General features: G+C 34.3%; 1 protein-coding gene across 16 annotated transcripts in view; it reads right to left on the bottom strand.

Moving 5' to 3' along the window:
- Window positions 1-22258, bottom strand: part of LOC143253272 (uncharacterized) — a 71034-nt gene that overhangs the window by 3854 nt on the left and 44922 nt on the right. For 8 of the 16 annotated variants that reach the window (XM_076506853.1, XM_076506857.1, XM_076506854.1 and 5 more), the window contains exon 7: window positions 5320-5425. In XM_076506853.1, coding sequence (XP_076362968.1) covers window positions 5320-5425 — 106 coding nt within the window. Of the gene's footprint in view, window positions 1-1709; window positions 1830-2884; window positions 2976-5306; window positions 5426-22258 lie in introns of all 16 variants that reach the window. The other 8 variants (XR_013029477.1, XR_013029480.1, XR_013029482.1 and 5 more) reach the window with 5 other exon arrangements.

Below are 22258 nucleotides of genomic sequence, written 5' to 3'. Positions count from 1 at the left end.
CTCCATACTTTTGGTTTGTGCTCAACTTTAAGATAAGAAGTGTTTCTTTGGCATGTAAACTTGCATAGTTTTAAGGGTCAGTGCTACCTAAAAACTTTACCACTCAATAGTTTCAGAAATAAAGATGGGGAATTCAGGAAGTTATTGGACTGTAAACGTTTTGCACAAAAAAGTACACTAATACCCTTCAGGAAGGAACCAAACTTACAGCAGCAAGTATACTTTCTTTAACCTCCTCTATCAACAGGACTTACAAAAAAACTGTGGTGAAAATGGCTTTAATACAGATGAGGAACCAGATATTGTATTGTGTAACTACTATGATTTGTGTGGGATTTTGGATAGAAGTTTGTGTTTTACTCCATCATAGCTTGAAAATTAGTTTAAATTTGGTTAGGCTAACAGGCAAAACACATGTCAGATACCACAGACTTCAAATCTTTATTCACGATTAAAAACCAAGGAAGAGTACAAGAAAGATTTGTTTCGGAATCAACCAGTCAAATGTTCTTCTGTTTCTTCTCAACAGAGAGCAAAATTACTATTTACAACATCCATTACGAATGTGGATTCTTAGACGCTGGAGAGTTTGTTTGTTTTTTTTAATTTCGTGCAAAGCTACTCGAGGGCTATCTGCGCTAACCGTCCCTAATTTAGTAGTGTAAGACTAGAGGGAAGGCAGCTAGTTATCACCACCCACCGCCAACTCTTTTACCAACAAATAGTGGGATTGACCGTCACATATTAACGCCCCCACGGCTAAACGAATGAGCATGTTTGGTGCGACCGGGAGTCGAACCCGCGACCCTCGGATTATGAGTTGAACGCCTTAACACGTTTGGCCATGCAGGGCCATGACAATGGAAAGACAAAACAGACTAGCAAAAGTTAGAATATAGAGTATATAGAATATATACACAAGACTGTAATATAGATCTGTCTACAACAACCCATCACATAAGAGAAAACCATTTAATAAATTGGTATAATACTGAAATAACAGAATACAAGACACACATGAAAAAAAACAGAGACAAAAAAACCTTCTATATGTAGGTAACATAAAGTCAACAAACCTAGATACACCCCTTGAGAGCACTAAAACAAATAATTGATTCAAAGTCATAGTGGGTGAAGCCCCAGAGAAAAGGACTGTACACCAGCCTTTCTATCAAGAAGAACACTTCCACCACAAACAAAAAGTTTTTCTCAGGATATAAACTGTTTAATAATTAGCAATAATTACACTTAAGTAACCACAAGCTATTAACCATGACAATGAATGAAATATGGTTCAACAAATCAGCAAATAGAGCCCTATGATGACTTAAAAGTACATTATGCCAAACAGCCACACAGGTCTCCCAGTAAGCCACTGGAAATTATTTTTTTTAAAGATTCCTATATCATAAAATATAGAGCAAAATTTGGTTACACAAACCAAAATATATAGTTAGTTATACATAATTAATAACAAATATGAATTTCTTTACTCACCTGCATAACTTCCATACAGATATTTATTACTTTGTGAGTAATTACAGAGAATTTACCATGCAAGTTCTGATAATATTGGTAACAAAGTCTGGATTATTCCAACACAAAAAATTATGCAAAAGCATTATGCATCTACAGATCTGTACTGTATTAACATCGTACTCTCAGAACCAAAGTATTAAATATGCTTTTGGTTAATAATATAGACTTACCTTCAAGTTGGTAGGTTTTCAAAGGTTTCACTTGTAGGCCTGAGCCTATTTTTTCACTTATACATCATTCTTGCATACATCATGTATTAACTCACTCGCATGCCATACCATACAGAGTAACTGTTGAACAAACAAATACAATAAGTTTTTATCACAGTTAATACTAGTAGCCTAAGTGTAATTTATGAATTAGCAATTTTTCATATTAATTTAGACTTTGTAATTCTACAGATTTTTATCCATAATGACTTATCCCACTGTTACAATCTTACTTTATGTATCTAAGTATTTGTGTATTTTACCCCCCAACAACAACCATATTACATCTGGTAAAAATAATTTGATTTTAAGTTTGTTGAGAGATCTAAAAGGACCACATAATAATGATTTGTACTCCAAGTCACAGTAGCACATCAATGAACAAGAAAAGTGGTTCCCCTAGCTGGAAGAATTGCAGATGATGTCATCAGTGAAATAACATACAAATTGTGGAAACACACACAAAAAGAAAAAAACAGAATAAATTTCACACGTTTCAAAAGGAGGAAACATGATTGAAGTGGAATGAGTGCAAATATACATGGAAAGAATAGATTTACTTAAATTGATTAAAATTTAGCATTACAACAAGACTCTTGAGGAAATTAATATTACTGCTAAACTCCCCAAACATACAAAAGTAGTAGAGAAAATATTAACATTTTATTTAGATTGGGTTACTGGTGTTTAAAAAATAAAAAGTTATAACAAACGTATGTATAAATAATAATTAATTAGGTATAAAAAAAACAGTGGTGTAAGTCAGTTATCTCCCTGTGGCTAGCAAGTTGGAATTAGGGATAGCATGAAGTCAACTGGATTGTACACTGATAACACTACACATCTGAAGAGAAAAAGATACTGTGTTTTTGCTGGTACCTAATTCCTCTAGTGATTGAATAAACATTAGCTGAACTTGCATGGTCTTTAAAACCTGTTAAGTAAAAACTTCTCCTCAAATTTATTTAGTCCCAATATTTACCTAACCATCAATCCATATAATTTACATAATATAAAGACTGAAGATAACCACTAATATCAAAATTCATTGTATAAACTCATACAATATCCATTTAAAATCAGACATATACCCATGTTCTTGTCTATATATAATTTATCACTGCATTTTCACTTACTTATCAGCTATAACTGTACATATATAATTATTCACCAACATCAGTATTATCTTCTCTGGTATAACACTTGGGGATGAATCCACTTTTTCAACTGAAAAAATTGGGATATGTTTGTCTTAGCAAGATTTTGTGTTTTGCTTGTATTTTTAAACACAAAACTCATCTAAAAAACTAATTATCATGTATTCATCTTCTACATTAAATGTTAACTTCATTGAAAAGAAGTTGGATATATTTGGGAAATAGGCAGATACTGGTTAGCTTGATTTTTATTACTTTACAGTTATAGTGTGAATAAAACTGTACAAAGCCATCTTTATAAACATACCATAGTGAATTCAAAAAGTTTACTGAAATAACATGAAGCAAGATACAATGGTATTGAAACCAGTAACAATAAGTACTTCCTTTTTGTCATTGTGTAATGCCATACTTGTAATAAGTAAAATTGTGCATAATAAAAGTTACATCTCTCTTGTATTCTTTAAAATCGGAAAATATTAAGTGATAGTTTCTTAACTGAGAAAATCTATATCTTTCTTTGTATTTAGAAATATGAATGATATAAATCTTTTAAGTGTTATAAGTGCTATACACCAAACAAGCTTTAATAAAACTGATTCTCATATTCATATTATGTTTTTAAAACCATGATCCAATCCTTAATACAGGATCTTTCTCTCACCCAGAGTTAGCATTTTGGACAGCAGGACTAAAAACAAGAAATTATGTTTTCTTGGAAATATTCCACACACTGCTGAAATGTCTTGAATATTCAGTGCTATATCCAAATATGCAAGCCAAATGATGGTAATGCATTTTAATTGGGAGTTATGAGCAGACAAATGATGTCAATGAGGCTGCAAAACTATACCAGCCAAAGTAAGACACAACTTTATTTTGTGATTTTTTTTTTATTCTCAAATTAAATTACATTATCTTCCTTCACTGTATGTTTGAGACCAGAAACGATTTTTTCTATTATAATCTGGTGAAAGTCTATTAATTCTGCTATCACAAACATCAATATCCTTATCACCAACAAACCTATTTTTGAGTGTCACTATAGAATTTTTGAGCTTGGCAAATTACTTGCCTTACCAGACACTCTCAGAAAGTCCATTACTACTGCACCTACAGTGGTTGCACAGGCCACAAGTTGAAAATTTTAGAACCTTGTATGTGCAAGTAACGGCAGAAACAATGGTGACATGCCAAAGAGTAGCAAAGTTTCAGACATGATTAGTAAGACTTGAAACTATCTGTTGAAGATCTATTGGACCCTGGTTTGTAAAACAGATGAAAATAAGAGCAAAGGAGGAGGCAGCAGTTCACACAAGGGACCCATCAGTTACAATAGCAAATATTATTTGCTATTTCAGGATAGGAAAAGTATACACACACACACACACATTAGTAGGTATAAGCATGGTTCCTATGAGTCTGTTTTTTTTGTTTGTTTTTGAATTTCACACAAAGCTACTCGAGGGCTATCTGTGCTAGCTGTCCCTAATTTAGCAGTGTAAGAGTAGAGGGAAGGCAGCTAGTCATCACAACCCACCGCCAACTCTTGGGCTACTCTTTTAACAACGAATAGTGGGATTGATTGTCACATTATAATGCCCCCGTGGCTGAAAGGGCGAGCATGTTTGGTGCAACGGGGATGCAAACCCGCAACCCTCAGATTACGAGTCGCACGCCTTAACACGTTTGGCCATGCCGGGCCGTCTTATGAGTCAGGAAATTGAAAAAAGTCAGTAACTTTAATGTAATTCAGTGACGCTCCTAGAACATGGATGATGAAAAGTCATTATCTGAGCACAAAAATTGCATAAAGGTTAATTCTGTTGAATTTTGCATGTCAATGTATGTATTTTACATTTAAATAGTGTTTGGTCTACATACATTTCTTTTTAGTCTACCATTAATCTTCATGAAGTATGAAAGAAGCTATGACAGATTACGTAAACAGAAATTATGTTTCTGTCTAAATGGTGTAAGGGCTCTGGATAAGGCTTTGCCTTTTTTTCCTAAAAATCATGAATGATAATTTTATTACAGACTCAAAACTCTTTAAAAAGTCACCATTAAGAGATAAGCTATTTTCACTGAATAAGTTATTTTATATGATCGTGGATTAATACAAAAGTCTTCATACCAGTAGTCACAGACTGAACAATAATACCCCAGGTATATTATATGATTGATACTTGTACAGGAAAAAGTTGAAAGATCTTGTCATAACAAAACAGACTTTGATTATTTTGTTACAAGACTGGCAGTTAAAAGATTGTACATTTTAGGTTAGTTTGTTATTTTACTTCATTTTTGTAGTTATATTCATTCAATTAAGTATTAACTAAATTATACAACATAAATTTAAGTCATTTTATTTTCATTCATAATAAAATAGAATATATACCATTAAGCATTACCTAGAGCACACAAAAGTTGGTATGTAGCACAGCTTAGGCAGGGATAGTTGACAGACAGTATCTCCAACTGACAGGTAGAAAATCACTAGCAACAGTTGTGGAAAACCTGTATAAAGAAAATATGAAAGACAATGTATAACGTCAGTAACTTGAAGATAAGTGTGAAAAAAACAACAATTTTACAAACAATACAATGGAGAATGTTTCACTGACAGTGACTAATAATATGGCACAGTCAATGCTTTCCAAAAATATGGTGCAATTTGTTATCTATGAATCTTAACTTGTGCCACTGAATACAAAATGCTTATCTAATATTCTAACATTTAACTGATCATATATCTGAGTAATATATTAGGAAAACTTACTATCTGTTACGTAACAAACAAGGAGGTATGGTAAAAAATGATAAAAGACTGAAGGTTAAGATTAACACATGCAGGATGACAGAATTGAATTAATAGTTCTGATATTCAACCACTGGGCTTTTAGACCACTATATGTTCTCACGGTTGAGTACTAGCAATATTTTAGTGTGTAAAAAAGTAAAAATAAAGTAAATGTAGTAAAATTCATAAAAGGAAACGAAGGTAAAACAGCACTGAAAAACATAAATAGCGTAAAACCAATGTTGACATCTAGTCTACAATGTTAAGAGAGAAACCACAGTAAGAGAAGTTGTAAAAGACTTTCTGTTGCATAATGGTAATTATCACAATCCACCAGGAAGACTAACAGGTAAGTACAAGAACCACTGTAAGTCACCTGAAGTTGGCCTTTCCAGTCCTGGTTCCAGGTTACGTGTCATTATGGCCATTTTCAAAAAGTAAAGTAATAAAAGTTTTAAAAGACACATAGCAAAATTGTGATAAAAACTTGCCAAGCATCTGGTAAAAAGGTAAAAGTAAAGTAAATGTAGTAAAATTCATAAAAGGAAATGAAGGTATAACAAAACAGTATTTAAAAACATAAATAGCATAAAACTAATGTTGACATCCAGTCTACAATGTTAAGAGAGAAACTACAATGAGAGAAGTTGTAAAGGACTTTCTGTAGCATAATGGTAATTATCACAAATTGCCAGGAACCCTAACAGGTAAGTACAAGAACCACCGTCAGTCAACTGAAGTTGGCCTTTCCAGTCCTGGTTCCGGGTTGTGACATTATGGCCATTTTCAAAAAGTAAAGTAGGAAAAGTTTTCAAAGACATGCAGCAAAATTGTAATAATAACTCGCCAGGATGACTAAAGGGTAGTTCAGATGGATAGTTCAAACAGTAGCGTTTGTCACCTGAAGTTAGCCTTTCCAGTCCCGGTGTTGAGTTATTTAATGTTACAGCCATTTTCTGCTTTTCAAATTGAACTAGAGATTGTGATTCTTAAAAGGGAACCACATTAAAAAAGGTTTAATGTATAAATTTAAAACACTTAAATGACATTAAAAAGATTAATGGCCTTTAAAAAACTAAAAACTTTATAAAGGTGGACAGTATCACCATCACCAATGACTGTCTAGTGTTACAGACAAACCATGGGTTTGAACAGTGTTAAAATGGTGCCATCGTTGAGAGTCGTAACGAAGACAAGAAAGTAAAATGTGACTTATAGTGATCTGAGTGTTACACAATCTACACACTGGTGCATCAGTTTCAGATAAAAGAAAATGAGTTAAAAAACTGTGGCCAACTTCCTCCTTCCGATCCTTACAGAAGCAAGATGGCCAAAGTCCAATATAGGGTTTTATTTGGAAAAGCTTGTTTTCACGTTGCTCACTCCAAGTCAACTACCAGCTGGCACAGAGCTGAGCCTTGAATACAGGACCATAGTCCATGTATGGAATAGGCACAGTGGTGATAGTGCAAGAGCAGATAGATTCAGCTGCTGTGTCTGCAAGCTCATTCCTGCAAATACCAACGTGGCCTGGTATCCAGAAAAACTGGATAGAAGTAGATGTTAATGAGAAATGGGCTACTCAGTTTTGAATATCAGCGAGAACAGGGTGTGAACCAATGTTGAGCAATTCCAGGGCAAGTAGAGAACTAAGCGAGTCAGTATAAAGAGTGCAGTTGGAGTACTGCTTAGCTTCAATGTAATCCAGGACAAGAAAAATGGCGTACAGTTCAGCAGTGAACACAGAAACTGTAGAGGGGATTCTGTGTGCAACCACCAAACCGCAACAAACCATGAAAGAGCTAACAGAGTCACCTGATTTGGAACCATCTGTATAAATTGGAATGGAAAGATTGTTTGAAAGATGTTCAGTAAATAAAAGACAGTACTTACAATTGGGAGTATCTGCTATTCTCAGATGACTTAAAGAAAGGTCACATTTGGGGACTGTAATAAGCCATGGTGGGATTGGCTAACCAGTGGATTCTGCAACGTTATCCAAGGACAGACCCAATTCATCCTATTGCGCATGGATGCAAAGGCAAAAAGGAGCAATGGCAGATCGTCTGTTCTGTAAAAGTATGGCACACCGAGGAAGGAAAACACATCCCAGGTGGGATGCTTTGGTAAGGACCGACGTTCCGAAGAATATAGTAAAGACAGTTGCAAACAGTGAAGGTGCAAAGAAGATTCATGAGATTCTACATATAAGCTCTAAACTGGGGAGGTGCAGTAAGCCCCAGTGTAGGGTTGAAGTCCTTAATGATGAATGGGGTCCAGCATCTTTAAGGCTGATGGTCTGGCAGAGCCATAGACCAGTGATCCATAGTCGAGTTTCTATTGAATATAAGCACAATATATCTTTAACATAGAAGATCAATCTGCTCCCCAACTGGTGGCAGAAAGGACATGGAGGATGTTCAGTGCTCTTGTGTATTTGACTTGTAGCTGCTTAATGTGCGATATAAAGGTCAGCTTACAGTCAAAGATAAGCAACAAGAACTTGGTCTCAGGGACCACAGGCAGAGAAACTTCTCTGATACGGAGTTCAGGATCAGGGTGAATACCCCGTTGGCAGCAAAAGTGCATGCAAATGGTTTTAGAGAGAGAGAGAAATTAAAGCCATTTGCTATGGTCCACTTCAGTACACGATCAAGAGCAGTTTGTAGTTGCTGCTCAATATATCTCATGTTCAACAACTGACAAGATGTGAAAGTTGTCGACATAGAGCCCATTTGCAACAGTGACAGGGAATTGTTCAGTGATGGCATTAATACTTATACTGAGAGACTCTAAGTTCCTGTAGAAAAGTAGAAAAGTGTCGAACCGACATGAACTTGGAATTTCCTGTCCATTAAAAAATTAATAAAAATGGGTAAATGGCCACGTAATCCAAATGTCATATCTCCATGTTGTGTCATAAGCCTTCTCAATGTTAAAGAATATTGATACAAGATGTTGTCATTTGAGAAAGGCTTCTCTGATTGACATTACAAGTCAAATTAGGTGGTCCATGATGGAGTGCTGTCATCGGAACCCACACTGGGTGAGCGAGAGGTGGTTGTTTGATTCAAGGAACCAAACAAGACCAGCATTGATCATCCTCTCTAAGGTCTTACAGAGACAGCTCGTCAAAGCAATTGGAAGGTAGTTTGAAGGAATCTTGGAATCTTTCCCAGGCTTAGAGAAAGGTAAGATACTGGCACCAGGCAGTAGAAAAAACATTCTCTCGACAGATCTGGTTGAAAGAGAGCCAGGAGATAGATGGTGCAGCATGTCATAGTGTACATCATCTGGTCCAACAGATGTACTGCCAGACCGATGAAGGGCCAGTTTCAGTTCCACCAGTGTAAAGGGACGATTATTGTCATAGAGACAGTCAGTTCAAAGGAAAGAGATGAACGCTCTGCCCGAGTCTTGATGGCCAAGAAGATGGAGGAACAAGCAGAAGTGCTAGATACCTGGCAAAAGCTTTCACCTAGAGTATCTATGATGCTCCGGACATCAGCTACATCTTGGCCATCAGAGAGTAAGATTGAGAGGGGGACAGAATTGTAGTGCCCACTGACCTTTCAAACCCTGTCCCATATGACCTTGGAAATGGTGGTAGAAGATATGCCAGTTGTGAACTTAATCCAAGATTCCTTCTCGCTTTGACATCTTACTCACCTAACATGTGCACTGGCCCACTGGAAAGCGATGAGGTTTGAAAGTGTGGGATATCTACGTGCCTTCCGTGTCATGTGGCAGACAGGATTCCACCACGGACGAGGATATAGTGGAAAACGTGTCGAGGTTTAAGGAATACACTGAGCAGCTGCTTGTATAATACAGTCAGTTACTGCTGCCACACAGTTGTCTATTGATGGCTGACAGACGATGGCAGGATCAAGTTCTGTGAGAGCAGTGAAAGTGGACCAGTCTGCCTGATCCAGCTTCCACCAGAGCACACGGGTAGTGTGGCATCGACCATGGCCATTCTCTCTAAAAAGTAGAGGAAAATGATCACTGCCTCATGGATTATTGTCATCCCTTCATGAAAAATGGGAGAATAATGAAGGGGAGCAAACCGAGAGATCAATAGCAGTAAAGGACTGACTAGGTGCATGAAAATAAGTGGAAGAACCAATTCTGAAAAGAAAAAGGTTGTGATCAGAGAACACACTCTACAGAGTGACCCCTCCTATCAATAACAGCATTTCCCCAGAGGGGATGATGTCCATTAAAGTCCCCCAGGATTAGAAAGGGAGATGGCAACTGTTCAATGACAGCATCAGGGTCTGATTGATCATGTGTCTCTCCAGGTGACAGGTAGAGAGAACAAACAGTGATGGTATGACCCAAGGAATGTGCTCTGGATTAGTGGATGACTTTGTAAACATGTGCAATTCATTCACAGGTACTGAAAATAAGAGTTTGCTCTCATGTTATAGATATTATCTGATTATTTTTTTTTTATATTTCTGTGCATGTATGCATATTATCAGGAAGTACTGATTTACTACTTGACATATGAAAAGCATATCTGTTAAAGAATGTTCCATTTTACAACAGTGAACACACACATTCCACATATGAAAAGTTAAAACATAATTACCATAAATGTTAAAATTTATTGTTTTATACTGAACTGATATTGTGTCTTAAATTATGATTAAAAAGTACAACATATGCACAATCATAAAGAAATTGATAAAATGCTTTGGATGAGTAAGATTTGACAAGATATATCAATAATTCTAGGATATGATCAATCATACTGAAATTTTGCAAGATGATATTTAGTGAAACTGTAATGACATACACCCTGTTTTCTCCTTACCAATCAACAAATGAAGAGTTTTGCAATTTTACATATTATAATAGTGAGTTCAGTGATATGTTACAAGCATATTCAAAATGCCAAAGGAATATAATATTTTGGTCAGGGAAATAACTGGGAAAAGTCAGGGAATTTTATTCTGTTGAAGGTGCAAGAACCCTGTGTAATGGCTGTACTTCATTTAAACTGCCATCCCAAAATGATTCACTGAGGTTAAATTAGTCACTGAAAGATCCCTACTGGATATCATTCTGGCCCGAGGAAATTAAAATATGCCAAGTTGGGTGTCACTATTTATTTTAGGTAAAAGAGAGAGTAAATTTATATCAAAGGATGTGATAGTCAGCTGAGCTCTATCAGGAATGATTGTTGTTGAGGGAATTTCAATAAATGTACAAAGGAAAGAGGTGGAATCCCTGGTTGATAAAAGATCTACCATAGCAGTTGATCTCACACTGTGTCAAGAGCTCACAGTGAAACTACTTGTCAGTCACTTAACTTTGAACATAGACTTAATCATTTTGACTGACATTTTAACCATCATACAACTCCCAAAGTGTTCACACCATAACTTTTAATGCAATAAGTGTATCTTCATAAAATTTGGTATGTTTTCAGTGAAGATACAACTCTTTTTGGACACAGAAAATTAGTTATTTATTTTTACTAAAGATTTGTCTGTGAATATTGGAGCCAGTATTGACTACTTTGAGCTTAAGGAGATTTTCATGTTAGGATTAAAAATACTTTTTTTCATTTCACTATTTTTAAATTTCATTTGTATAAATTTTAAATCCTTCTCATTGAATATCAAACTTTTTTCAGTGAAACTTTATATTGTATGTATTACTTTTTATTTCCAAACTACATATGAATTTACTTGATTTGACTGACTTTATAACAACCACAAAAAATACAAATACATCTAAATTACCTTTATTTTCTTTCTGCAAAGTTTGAATATTCTAATTGAAAATTATAGTTTTTTTCCTAAATAGCTTAAAATAACTTGCATTTTTATTTCATTTTATTGTTTTCTTTGCAATTTGAACTGTCTATAACTAACAATCCTGTTAAACAAGTTGTCAGTAGGCAAATGTAGTTAAAATTCCATTGGTAACAAAATAGGTTAAACAATTACCAAGTTTTTTGCATTTTTATTTAAAGAAGAATGGCATTTTGAGATAGTGCTCTTCGTCATACTGTACAACTTACAATAATGAATAAACAAAATACATGAAAAGCAAGAAATTAAGTATGTTTGGATTATTTTTGTTTTGCTGTTGGCCTGCTGATAAATTTTAAATCTACTTTCTTTTTTGTTGTAAGCTGTATGATCTTACAAAGAGCACTAGCTCAAAACATCACCCTTCTTTAAATAAAAATATAAAAAAACTTGGAAATTGTTCTATCTATTATTTAATTTTTCATACAAGCTGTAAATAACATAGCTCAAGACACCATGTTGAATAATTTAACATACAAGTTAATATAATTGCAAATATACCTTGTGATATTACTTTCCATTGTTATTATTTCTTTACTATAAAACCTAACAACATCCTAATCTTTACATTTTAGTTACTTTAATGGCAATAAATAATAAAAAAAGCAATAAATTGAGTACTTACATTTGGTTGTTTGCTGTTGGTCTGCTGATAAATTTTAAGCCTATGTTGTGTTTTGTTATGACTGTACTAGCACGTTAGATAATTAATTTCATATAAATATATACTCAAAACACAAAATAACAACACACAAAGCATATAACATCCTATAACTATTATAATTTAAATGGTTTTAAAAGTAAGATACAAACTCCTTAAAATAACCTATTCACTGATAACTTGAAAATATATCTCTGATAGGTACTCACCTACTACTCACATATATATCTCACATATCTCATTCAGTGATGCACTCTATAGGTAAAATTTTCTTTGCATACCACAAGCCTTGAATTCCCACATCTCCCACCTACCTCACAATCAACATGGTTCAAATGCATCTTACATGTAAATCATCATGTGACAACCCTCCACTAACAGAAATGTGACACACTCTCCTGAAGCATGTGTATTATATTCTACCAAACAACCACTTCGAGATTAAGCAGAGAAGAAAAGCACTGATTTTCAGTAAGGATGAAAGGTGGGAAGTGTGAAATGAGGTAAGTACCTATCAGAAATATGCATTTTAAGTATAACTGCTGATATGGTACATTATCTCTTCTCACACGAATAGCTAGAATCCCACATTGAACAGGCGAAGAGACCAGTACAAGGGATAGAAAATAAGTACTATTTGATAGAATCCAAGGAACACACATGAAGTGTGATACGTTTTGGAAAGAAACACATGTGGGAGACTGCATCAGGTATATTCTGAGTCCAGCATTGAAATAGGTGCCACATACATGAATGGAAATTGGAAGAAGCACAACTGTTTGGAATCCATATCACCATATATCAGACGCTCAATAATATAAACGAAAGACTGTAAAAGTACCATCTACAGATAGGAATGTGGAGAAATAGAAAATGGAAGTGCTCCAATGTGTAGAGTTGCTAGGACTTGATGAACTGTATACAGACAGTCAACTCCAGTTCAGAACAAAATGGTATTGTCAATAGAACCTCCAACCTATGATAAGAGAAACATCCACATCATTTTCACCTCCATTTAAGTAGAAGAGAAGGATATACTGTGCAAAACCAATCAATGAAATGTGCACATATGCAAATAAACAAACAAACAGATATCTATGAACCTGTTATCCTAATGATGAAAGGAAAGGATGTGCCCATGTGGCAGGTTACTTCAAACTCAAATACAATGGCACTCTTACTGTGTAACATCAGCCTCAGGCAGCAAAACAGACCCTGAGGTGGAGAACAGTAATGAACCATTACTGTACTCAACATTATTCTCCACGTAAGACAGCACAGAATCCAAAATGCAATGAACATTCCCTGGGTCCTACTGCTTGGAAGTAGATTACTTTTAGAAATATACAGCAATCTCATCCTCCAGACAGAATCACACAAAAGCATGGTGCAACAACCTCTGGGACCCAATGCACAAAGCAAGGCAAGCTGAGTGAAGAAGAACTAACCCAACCAAAACATCTTTGAGGATTTATGTTGATCAGTTTTACTGTAATCCATAACCACTCACTAAGAACCGACATCTAGGTGATGGTAGGATGAGGGATCCTAATCAAAGGGCTAAACAGTAGTGAGACAGACCTACTCCAAAGCAACATCATCCTCCAGATAAAATCTCACAAAAGTTGGAGTGCAATAGCAACTCACAAGTCCTGTTGCAAGGAAGTAGACTGTATTCATAAAATACAAGCAGCCTCACATTCTGAATAAAACAGCACAGAAGCAATGCAAAATTAATCTCTGAGATCTGCTGCATGGAAATGGAGTGTAATTAGTTGTAGACCTATAAATGGTCTACAAATAATGTCTGCACAACATCACCACCCAGATATGACTGCACATAAATTGAAGAGAAATTTCACCTTCTGGGTCCCATGACACAGAAGTGGATCACATTCAGAAAATATATGCAACATCACCCTACATATACAACCACACAGAAATTGAGTGCAGCATCAACATCTGGGACCTATTGCAATGAGGTGAAGATCCTGAGACATACTGAATAAGTAAGAATTAGCACAACCATTAGCAAGACCAAAGAAGCAGTACACAATCCCAAATCATAAGGATACAAGAAGAAATGTCCCATACAGAGAAACAATGTCAGGTAATAAAAAAGTGGAAACAAGACCTACTAAAGAATGTCATGTGAGCATTGGAGCAATGAAAAGTACATACTGGGCATAGACGTCTACCTGGAGCAGACAGAAAGTAAAGGTAAAAAAAGGATGGAAGGAAAAAATGGTGAGAAGGAAGAATGATCCATCATAGTTTGGAGTAGGAAAAATTGATCTGGAGTAACTAGAGGAGTTCAATGAATCAGGAAGGAAGATAAATGAAACCAGCTGGTCCAGTTCTGATTGAGAAAATCAACTGCCAGGGTCTGAGGTTATCAAATGAAGACCAAAAAAAGAGGTAACTTGGTGTTGAAGTGGTAAATGCATCCACGTGAGGAATACCCTGTAGAATGTGTAGCCAAATGAAAACCTCAATATAAAAAAAATAATCTGTTAGGGCTAGTTAGGGCTTGCAAATTTATCTGCCACAAAGTAAAAAGCACCTAGAGTATGTCACATTGGAAAATTTATTGGTAGCATATGGGCTCACTAAAGAAGTTCTGATGTTTCATCACAAAGGAAACAGGAACAGTTGCCCCTATAGTGATTGAAAGAGATCACAATAGTGGAATTGTAAGAATGGAACATGACTTGTTGGTAATGTACCAATAGAACAACATGAATTGTAGCATATCCTATCACCATAATCTCAAAGATGCTGAAATGATATTACAATTTGAAAACACTGCCTAGAATCTTCGACAGACATAGGAAGGTTGTACTTATAACCAAGCTCTAAATACAATGAGGTTCCATCCAAATACAATATTTATTGCTTATCTATTATTGGCTGGTAATTCCTGTACCACCCTATACCTAAGCTATTTAAAGGAACACCAAATTACTGCAATAAAGCTAACTTCAATGAGTAATGACAATATTGTTTACACTAGAATTATGGTTTGTTTTTTTTCTAATTACTAGTTATTAATAATACTTATAAAAGTGTTTCCTCAATTTGAAACTATCACTCCAATGGAATTAGTTGACACCATTGTTTAGATTTTTCAGTTATCATGTAATAAAAAAACAGAAAATTCAAACATTTTAATGTGATATTTACAGACATTCAAATAACTAGTGACTCAAGTCATTACATAGTTGTTGTTATAAAACTAAAAAATTTTGTTAAAGTTGTGATGGCCTACTGAGGATATATAAAAAGTTATTTTGAATTATGGTTTGTTTTTTTCTAATTACTAGTTATTAATAATACTTATAAAAGTGTTTCCTCAATTTGAAACTATCACTCCAATGGAATTAGTTGACACCATTGTTTAGATTTTTCAGTTATCATGTAATAAAAAAAACAGAAAATTCAAACATTTTAATGTGATATTTACAGACATTCAAATAACTAGTGACTCAAGTCATTACATAGTTGTTGTTATAAAACTAAAAAATTTTGTTAAAGTTGTGATGGCCTACTGAGGATATATAAAAAGTTATTTTGAAGATGGCTGTTTGAAAGGAACTGGGTGATACAATTATGATGATTAACCAATATGCCATAATGATCCCATTACCGATTTGGCTGGAATAAATTACAGACCAACATTTCAGGCAGTCACGTGACTACATAATCAATGGCTGAAAGGAAGTGGAAATTTCTTATTTCCAAAGTTATTGAATGCTGTCTCGAGTGAAATGTACAACTATATTGTATGATTACCCCTTGGTTTGCATACAGTCAACACCATTTCTTCATTACATCAGGAACTTATTTTTCAAGCCATAGCACAATTTTCCAATGGCAAGATATCTGTAAAACATCTGAAGATTGAAAAGCATTTATGATTTTTACTCTCCAAGTGGAAATTTTTGTAGTGAAAATATGATCTGAGCTTGAGTATACACAAGTGCAATATTTATGTAGCATCTATACATACACATATAAATTCCACATGTTCAGTGAGGATACTGTGTTCTTTCCATTATAAAATATTAATCTAAATGGAAAAATCCTCATTTTACTGAACTTTGCTTGCATTTATTTCTTTTGTCAACTGTAATGAATGAGTAAACTCATAACAATATGTATTGTATTAGGCTGAATGTTGGATTTTGTGGCCTTCTAGGATAGTGAAATATATTTTATGCAAAGTACTGTATTTAGTATGTACTGGCCTTGTATGTATGCTCCTGGATACTGTGGTTCACAGCACAAGTACAAATTTGGAATGAAGGAATATGAGCTGAAAAGTTTTAGTTGGGCAGAATTCTTCCAATGTAATTTATTTCTTGAAGCCTTAAGATGCAGATGTAAAAGCCATTCTTGAGTATTGTATAACATGAATGAACCAGTTACAGAGAAACAAAACTATCATACAACATGCAACTCAATATAGAAAATGTAATCTGAAACCTCAACCTAAGATATGAAGTAAACTGCAATTAATGACCATTGAAGGTATAATGTATCTTTTATTTTCAATGATGCTAGGAAAAGAATATTATCCGTATTGGCACTAAAATATTTTTGATGAAAGTAACTGTTGAGCTCACACTAAAGTTGAGAGAACAGTAAAGGCTATTTAAGACTGGATTGAAACACTTATAAATGGACAAAAATTATTGCAAATAATTCATTTCACAGAATGAAGCTAATGTATCGTACCATAGACAAACTTTGTGTAGCAATTTTTTTATTTGATTATGATTTAATATTTTGTAGAATGTAGTTCTGCTGAATATTTTCTTATCACTTGTTAGAGTAGAAAGTGCAGTCTAGAGAGACATTAGTGCAGAATGTAAAGATTGAGACCATACCTGTGCAGTTTATCTCTGAAGTTATCCTAATTCTATGCTGAAGTTGTATTTAAAAGAAGTCTTTGTGGAGGTTAAATATTTTGGCTAATGAATGCTCATGACAAAATATTATAGAATGCAACATAGTAGTCCATGGACTAATACATTGCAGATATTTGCACTGTATCCAGGATCTATTCATACAGCTATACAGTAGTGTAAATAGCAAGTTAAAAACAGCTGTGTTAGCCAATATGGCAACAATAAGACATGCATTAAAACTATATGCTTGTCAAATGCAGAACACTAACAGGACTTGGTGAGCTACAATGTTCACAAGTGCAGGGAATACACTTAGTACATGCAAGATACATGAACATACACATATAACTGTAGAAATAGAACTCCAATAGTGTTTTTTAATATTTTACAACTTACTTTCAGAAAACAAAGTAGTTGTAACCAAGATGTTACAGGTTTGAAATCTACATTTCTAAATGAATTACTGGTTCATCAGAATCTAGTTCATGCAGTTAGTTGAATCAGCTGTTCCACTCAACATTACACATGCTCCTTAGTCTGGAAAAATAATGTGGGTGATTTTCTCAGAGATGGATTAGCTTATATTCAGAGCTATTAAAGGTAATATTTGTCTGATTTGTACAGTTATCACTTTTGACTGCATTTATATACTGTGCTTAATGTTTTCAAACTTAGCAAATTTAGATTGTTGAAACTGTAAACTTTGTCATAGCTAAATTTTCATTTAATACTCAAACTCATCCAAAGAAATATATATAATGGTTGTTTAGTAATTCATTTGTGATTAATATCTGTATAAAGATGCATAAAAGATATCTGCACTACAAGTCTCTAACCTTGAACTGTGTGACTAATTGTGAAAGCAATAGTCAAAGCACCCTTATGTCATTATTTTGAGGAATTTCAGATTGTAACTTTTGCATTGTTGTGATGTTTTGTACGAGTTTAAATGTTTCATTTTGTGTGTTACAATTCTAATAATTTTGAATTCACAACTACACCACAAGTCTACTAACCTTTACTGCCCTTCATATGTAAACTTCATTATTCTTGTCTTGGATACTGAAGTCTAAATATTTCAGTATTTTAAAGTCGTGGCTACCAGAACAAACAACAGGAAAAATTTACCTGGATGTTTAAAAAATCATGATTATATCTGTTAATAAGGTGAAAGCTTTATGATAGTGCCTTTCACACATTACATTGAAGTAAAATTCTTTTTGAGCTTCAACAATCTAAGTAACAGTATCTTAAAGGTGACAAAAAATGAAATAATGTAGTTTAGGTTTATCATGGGAGGCCTGTTGATGTATGGGATTGTTTCAATACCAAAGAATGCCATATATATTACAATTCAATATTACTGCAGTATGTTAATTGGGTACAGGTGTATGAAAACACTGTATTAAGAGAGATACATTCTATACACATTAAATGGTTACTTAAGGCTGTTATAACTGCAAAAATATCCAAACTGATTGGTCATCATCCATTAAATCTATTTAGAAAAATCAAAAGTAGTATACTATAAATTACTGTGTATAGTATATTAAAAATATACATACTGTGTATGTGAATTTTCTTATAGCAAAGCCACATCAGGCTATCTGCTGAACCCACCAAGGGGAATTGACCTCTGATTTCAGTGTTGTAAATCTGTATACTTACTGTTGTACTAGATGGGGACAATTACTGTGTAAGTACAGACTGTCATCATAGGATAGGAAGAACCTTCCCACAGTGTCATTTATATACAACTTTTGTTACAAAAACATACTTTTTAGTTTTTTTCTTATCTTGGTTAATGATTCTGTGAAATAGAAGATAAATTTTCTTTACTCAATTTTGCACAATGTTATCATTTACCACAGCAGTTACTTAAAGTTTTCTCTACTTTCAAAACCACTAATTTTGGTGAGAAAGAAACAATAACCCCAGGCTTAAAAACAATATAAATACATATATCAAGTAATTATTTCTATTATATGATGTTATTATGCTATATATGCAACTATCACACTTTACTTGCCAATTGGTACACCTTATGCCTGTTAGATGAAGCTAATTATGACTTCATGGTATATTAAAGTCTTGGAAAGACCTTTTTATTATATTATTTTCCTATCACTGTAGTGTCTATATATATCTATTTCACCATCATTAATTCTAATAATGTTCAAAATGTTGAATAGTTGTTCTACTCCCCAACGTCTACACAATATGCATTCTACAAAAACATGTTCCTTAGTTTCATGATGTTAACTTTATAAACATTAATACTATTTTAAGGAAAACTCTTGACAAGTAGCCCCTAACTCGATGACATAAAATACGACTATTATTAGAATAATGGGGTATTTCTCCAGATCAGGAAACTGTAGAGTGAGGCACAATGTTGTGTTAGGCATGATTTAGAGATGATCAACTAATCTTGAATTCTTCTCCTTTGTCTGATCTTATCTCCATCTGAAGACAAGCCACCAAACACACTGATAAATCTGCACACATACATTTTTTGGGGCACTTGAAAGCATCTCTGCCAAAGATTCCAGCTTGTTGCCTGAGCATTTTATTGCAAGTTTTCACAAAAAGTTTGAGAACTGCAAGTGTTACATAGATGATGTACTAGAACAATTCCACAACACCTGTTTAAATTAGGGTGAAAAAAATCACATAACTCTTCAGATAAAAACAAATTAACTTCTTTGAATATTATCCAATTATAGGTTGGTATACAGCCCAGGATTCCTTATAAAATAATGCATGTTCTTGTAGATTTACATGAAAAAAAGAACTAAAACAAACTAAATGCCAGATACAGTTCCTACAGAGTACTCTAACATTACTGCTACTAGTGTCAGAAACTGCTTGTTAAATAAAAAGACAAAATGGGTTTTCACCATATGCATATATGTAACCAAAATAAGTCTATCAGACTTAGCTTTTGACCCACTAGAAAAGACTGTGCTGTCTAAACTTTTAAAATAAACCAGTTGTTAAAAGGTGTCAAAACTTTGCATACTAGTCTGCCTTAATACATTTTTCTTTCATTTTTTGTCACAAAACAAATACTTTATAACAATTAGAACTACTGAACACAAAAATTTCAAATACTACCATCTCATTAGAAATTCTATTTAATCAACCTACAAGAATAATGAAATGACAAATTCAAAAGCTTACTTTTGTAAACTAAAAATATTTTAGTTATGAAACAAATAAATAATTACAGCACCATTCCTACAAGTTCTTGAAGCTCAATCTGTTGTTAACCATCAACCAATGTGTCCATTATTATGGTAGAGAACAAATTTCTATTTGTTTAACATCAGATATTTTTCATTACTGAAAGTGTTTTCAACTTGAAGAAAATATTAACTCATACATCATCCAATGAAAAATTTGTACAACTACAATTCTTATTTTACTGTTATAAATTCTATATCTATGAACTTTTGAAATGAAGATTCAAAAGAACTCAGCCAAAGTTCAGTGACTAGAACTCACATTCTGCAGCATATCATATAAGCCTCTTTTCAGCAGATTCTTCTATGGGAAATCTGTGTGCTGAGGTATACTAAAGAGTAGTAAAGGGAAGGAGAAATTTTTGTGCTATGATTAAAGATATCACTGTTGTGGAAGTTCTGCTCTTTTTGGGTGGGTGTACAGTCACTTTTCAGCCTTACAGTAAGTATCCAGTTTCTGTTCACACAGAAATAGCTTCATTTGCTGGATGTACAACACACAAGACAAACTTAGAAGTGGAAGCAGAGCAGAACCTAAATAATCTGGCTAGGTCATGGATAGGTCCTCCCCTGGATCTTGCAATTTTAGCTGATGCTAGAGAGGGTTCCTACTTACAGCTGTGATCACAGAAAAGGGAATGAACATTATCTGATATGAACATATGAAAGACTTCTCCTCCAAGACTACATCTCAAGACACCAGGTGAACTGGTTTACTAGCAAGTGAGGCAATAAGCACTCACTAAGAAACAGGCAAAGTGGAGCAGTTTAGAGCCTCTGTGGTTTTAATGAAAGAACATCCTTTCTGCAGAGTCCATCTATTGGAAGGCAATATCTTGTATCCCATCGTTACAGTCAAAACAACAACCTCTGGCTCTTTCAAGTGTCTCCCAACTTCTTACCATATCCTATTGGAAACACCATTTCCTTTAACTATATTGGAATATGTCTGTGCTATAGTACATGATTCTTCTTGCAGTTATACAATGACCAGACATTCATCAACATGGCTACTTGCTATTGGTAGAAACTTTGATTTTTAAGACTGCTGTGTATCTGAGCAAAAGCTACTCTGTTTACTTTGATATGGAGCAACAACTTCTCTGGAATTTTAGAAGTTATCAATGTAAAAACTCTAGAGCCAATACTGGAGGTCAGTACCTTGGCAAGAATACCCAATGCCATTATGGATGTAGTGATGTTCCAGCTGTGGTTGTTGTCCCTGAGGTGGTGAACTGCATTGCAGAGCAACTTTCCTACTTTAATGCATAACTCCAGGGATGTGTTACTGGAATGAAACATGTGATGGTCTAACTAGAGGTAAGCATACATAACATGATACTTGTTCTAGTTCAAGAAATACTCTCAATTAATTTTATACCTTAATGTCTTAAAAATTGTGATAAAATAAGTGGCTACTGAAACTAGTTTCTGTTCCATGTGAATCACTTTATAAATGCCAAATAATGCAATCAGTTACTTTGCTAACACTTAACCAGCAGTTTGCTATTGTGTCAACCAATGACTAAGCATTATCTGACTTGATACTGATTACCTCAGTTGGTATCCAGAAAGGGACTGCTAGTATTCAGGGCTATTTTCTGGAGAGATAAACCAATAATGCTTTGCTGAAGTTTACCTGGCCCAAGTTTTTTTCATCTGGGCTATGCAAGCAGTATGCAATGCTGTAACAGCACCTATACAGAACCAGCAGAAATGTCATCAAGCATTAACATTAGTGCAACTAAATTCATGGTAGCCTTCAGTTCTTGCATCATGCAGTTTGGAAAATTCATCACCCAAGGAGACTACAAGCTGTGACACAGGCAAAGATCCATGTCTGTGCCTTAATTTGATATAACATGGCACCAGGATCTATTGAAACTCCTTCTTCATCAATAATATG

Source organism: Tachypleus tridentatus, chromosome 6, assembly GCF_004210375.1.
Source record: "Tachypleus tridentatus isolate NWPU-2018 chromosome 6, ASM421037v1, whole genome shotgun sequence".
NCBI lineage: Eukaryota > Metazoa > Arthropoda > Merostomata > Xiphosura > Limulidae > Tachypleus > Tachypleus tridentatus.
The sequence above is the reverse complement of the archived record's forward strand: the minus strand, read 5'-3'. Positions and strand labels throughout refer to the sequence as shown.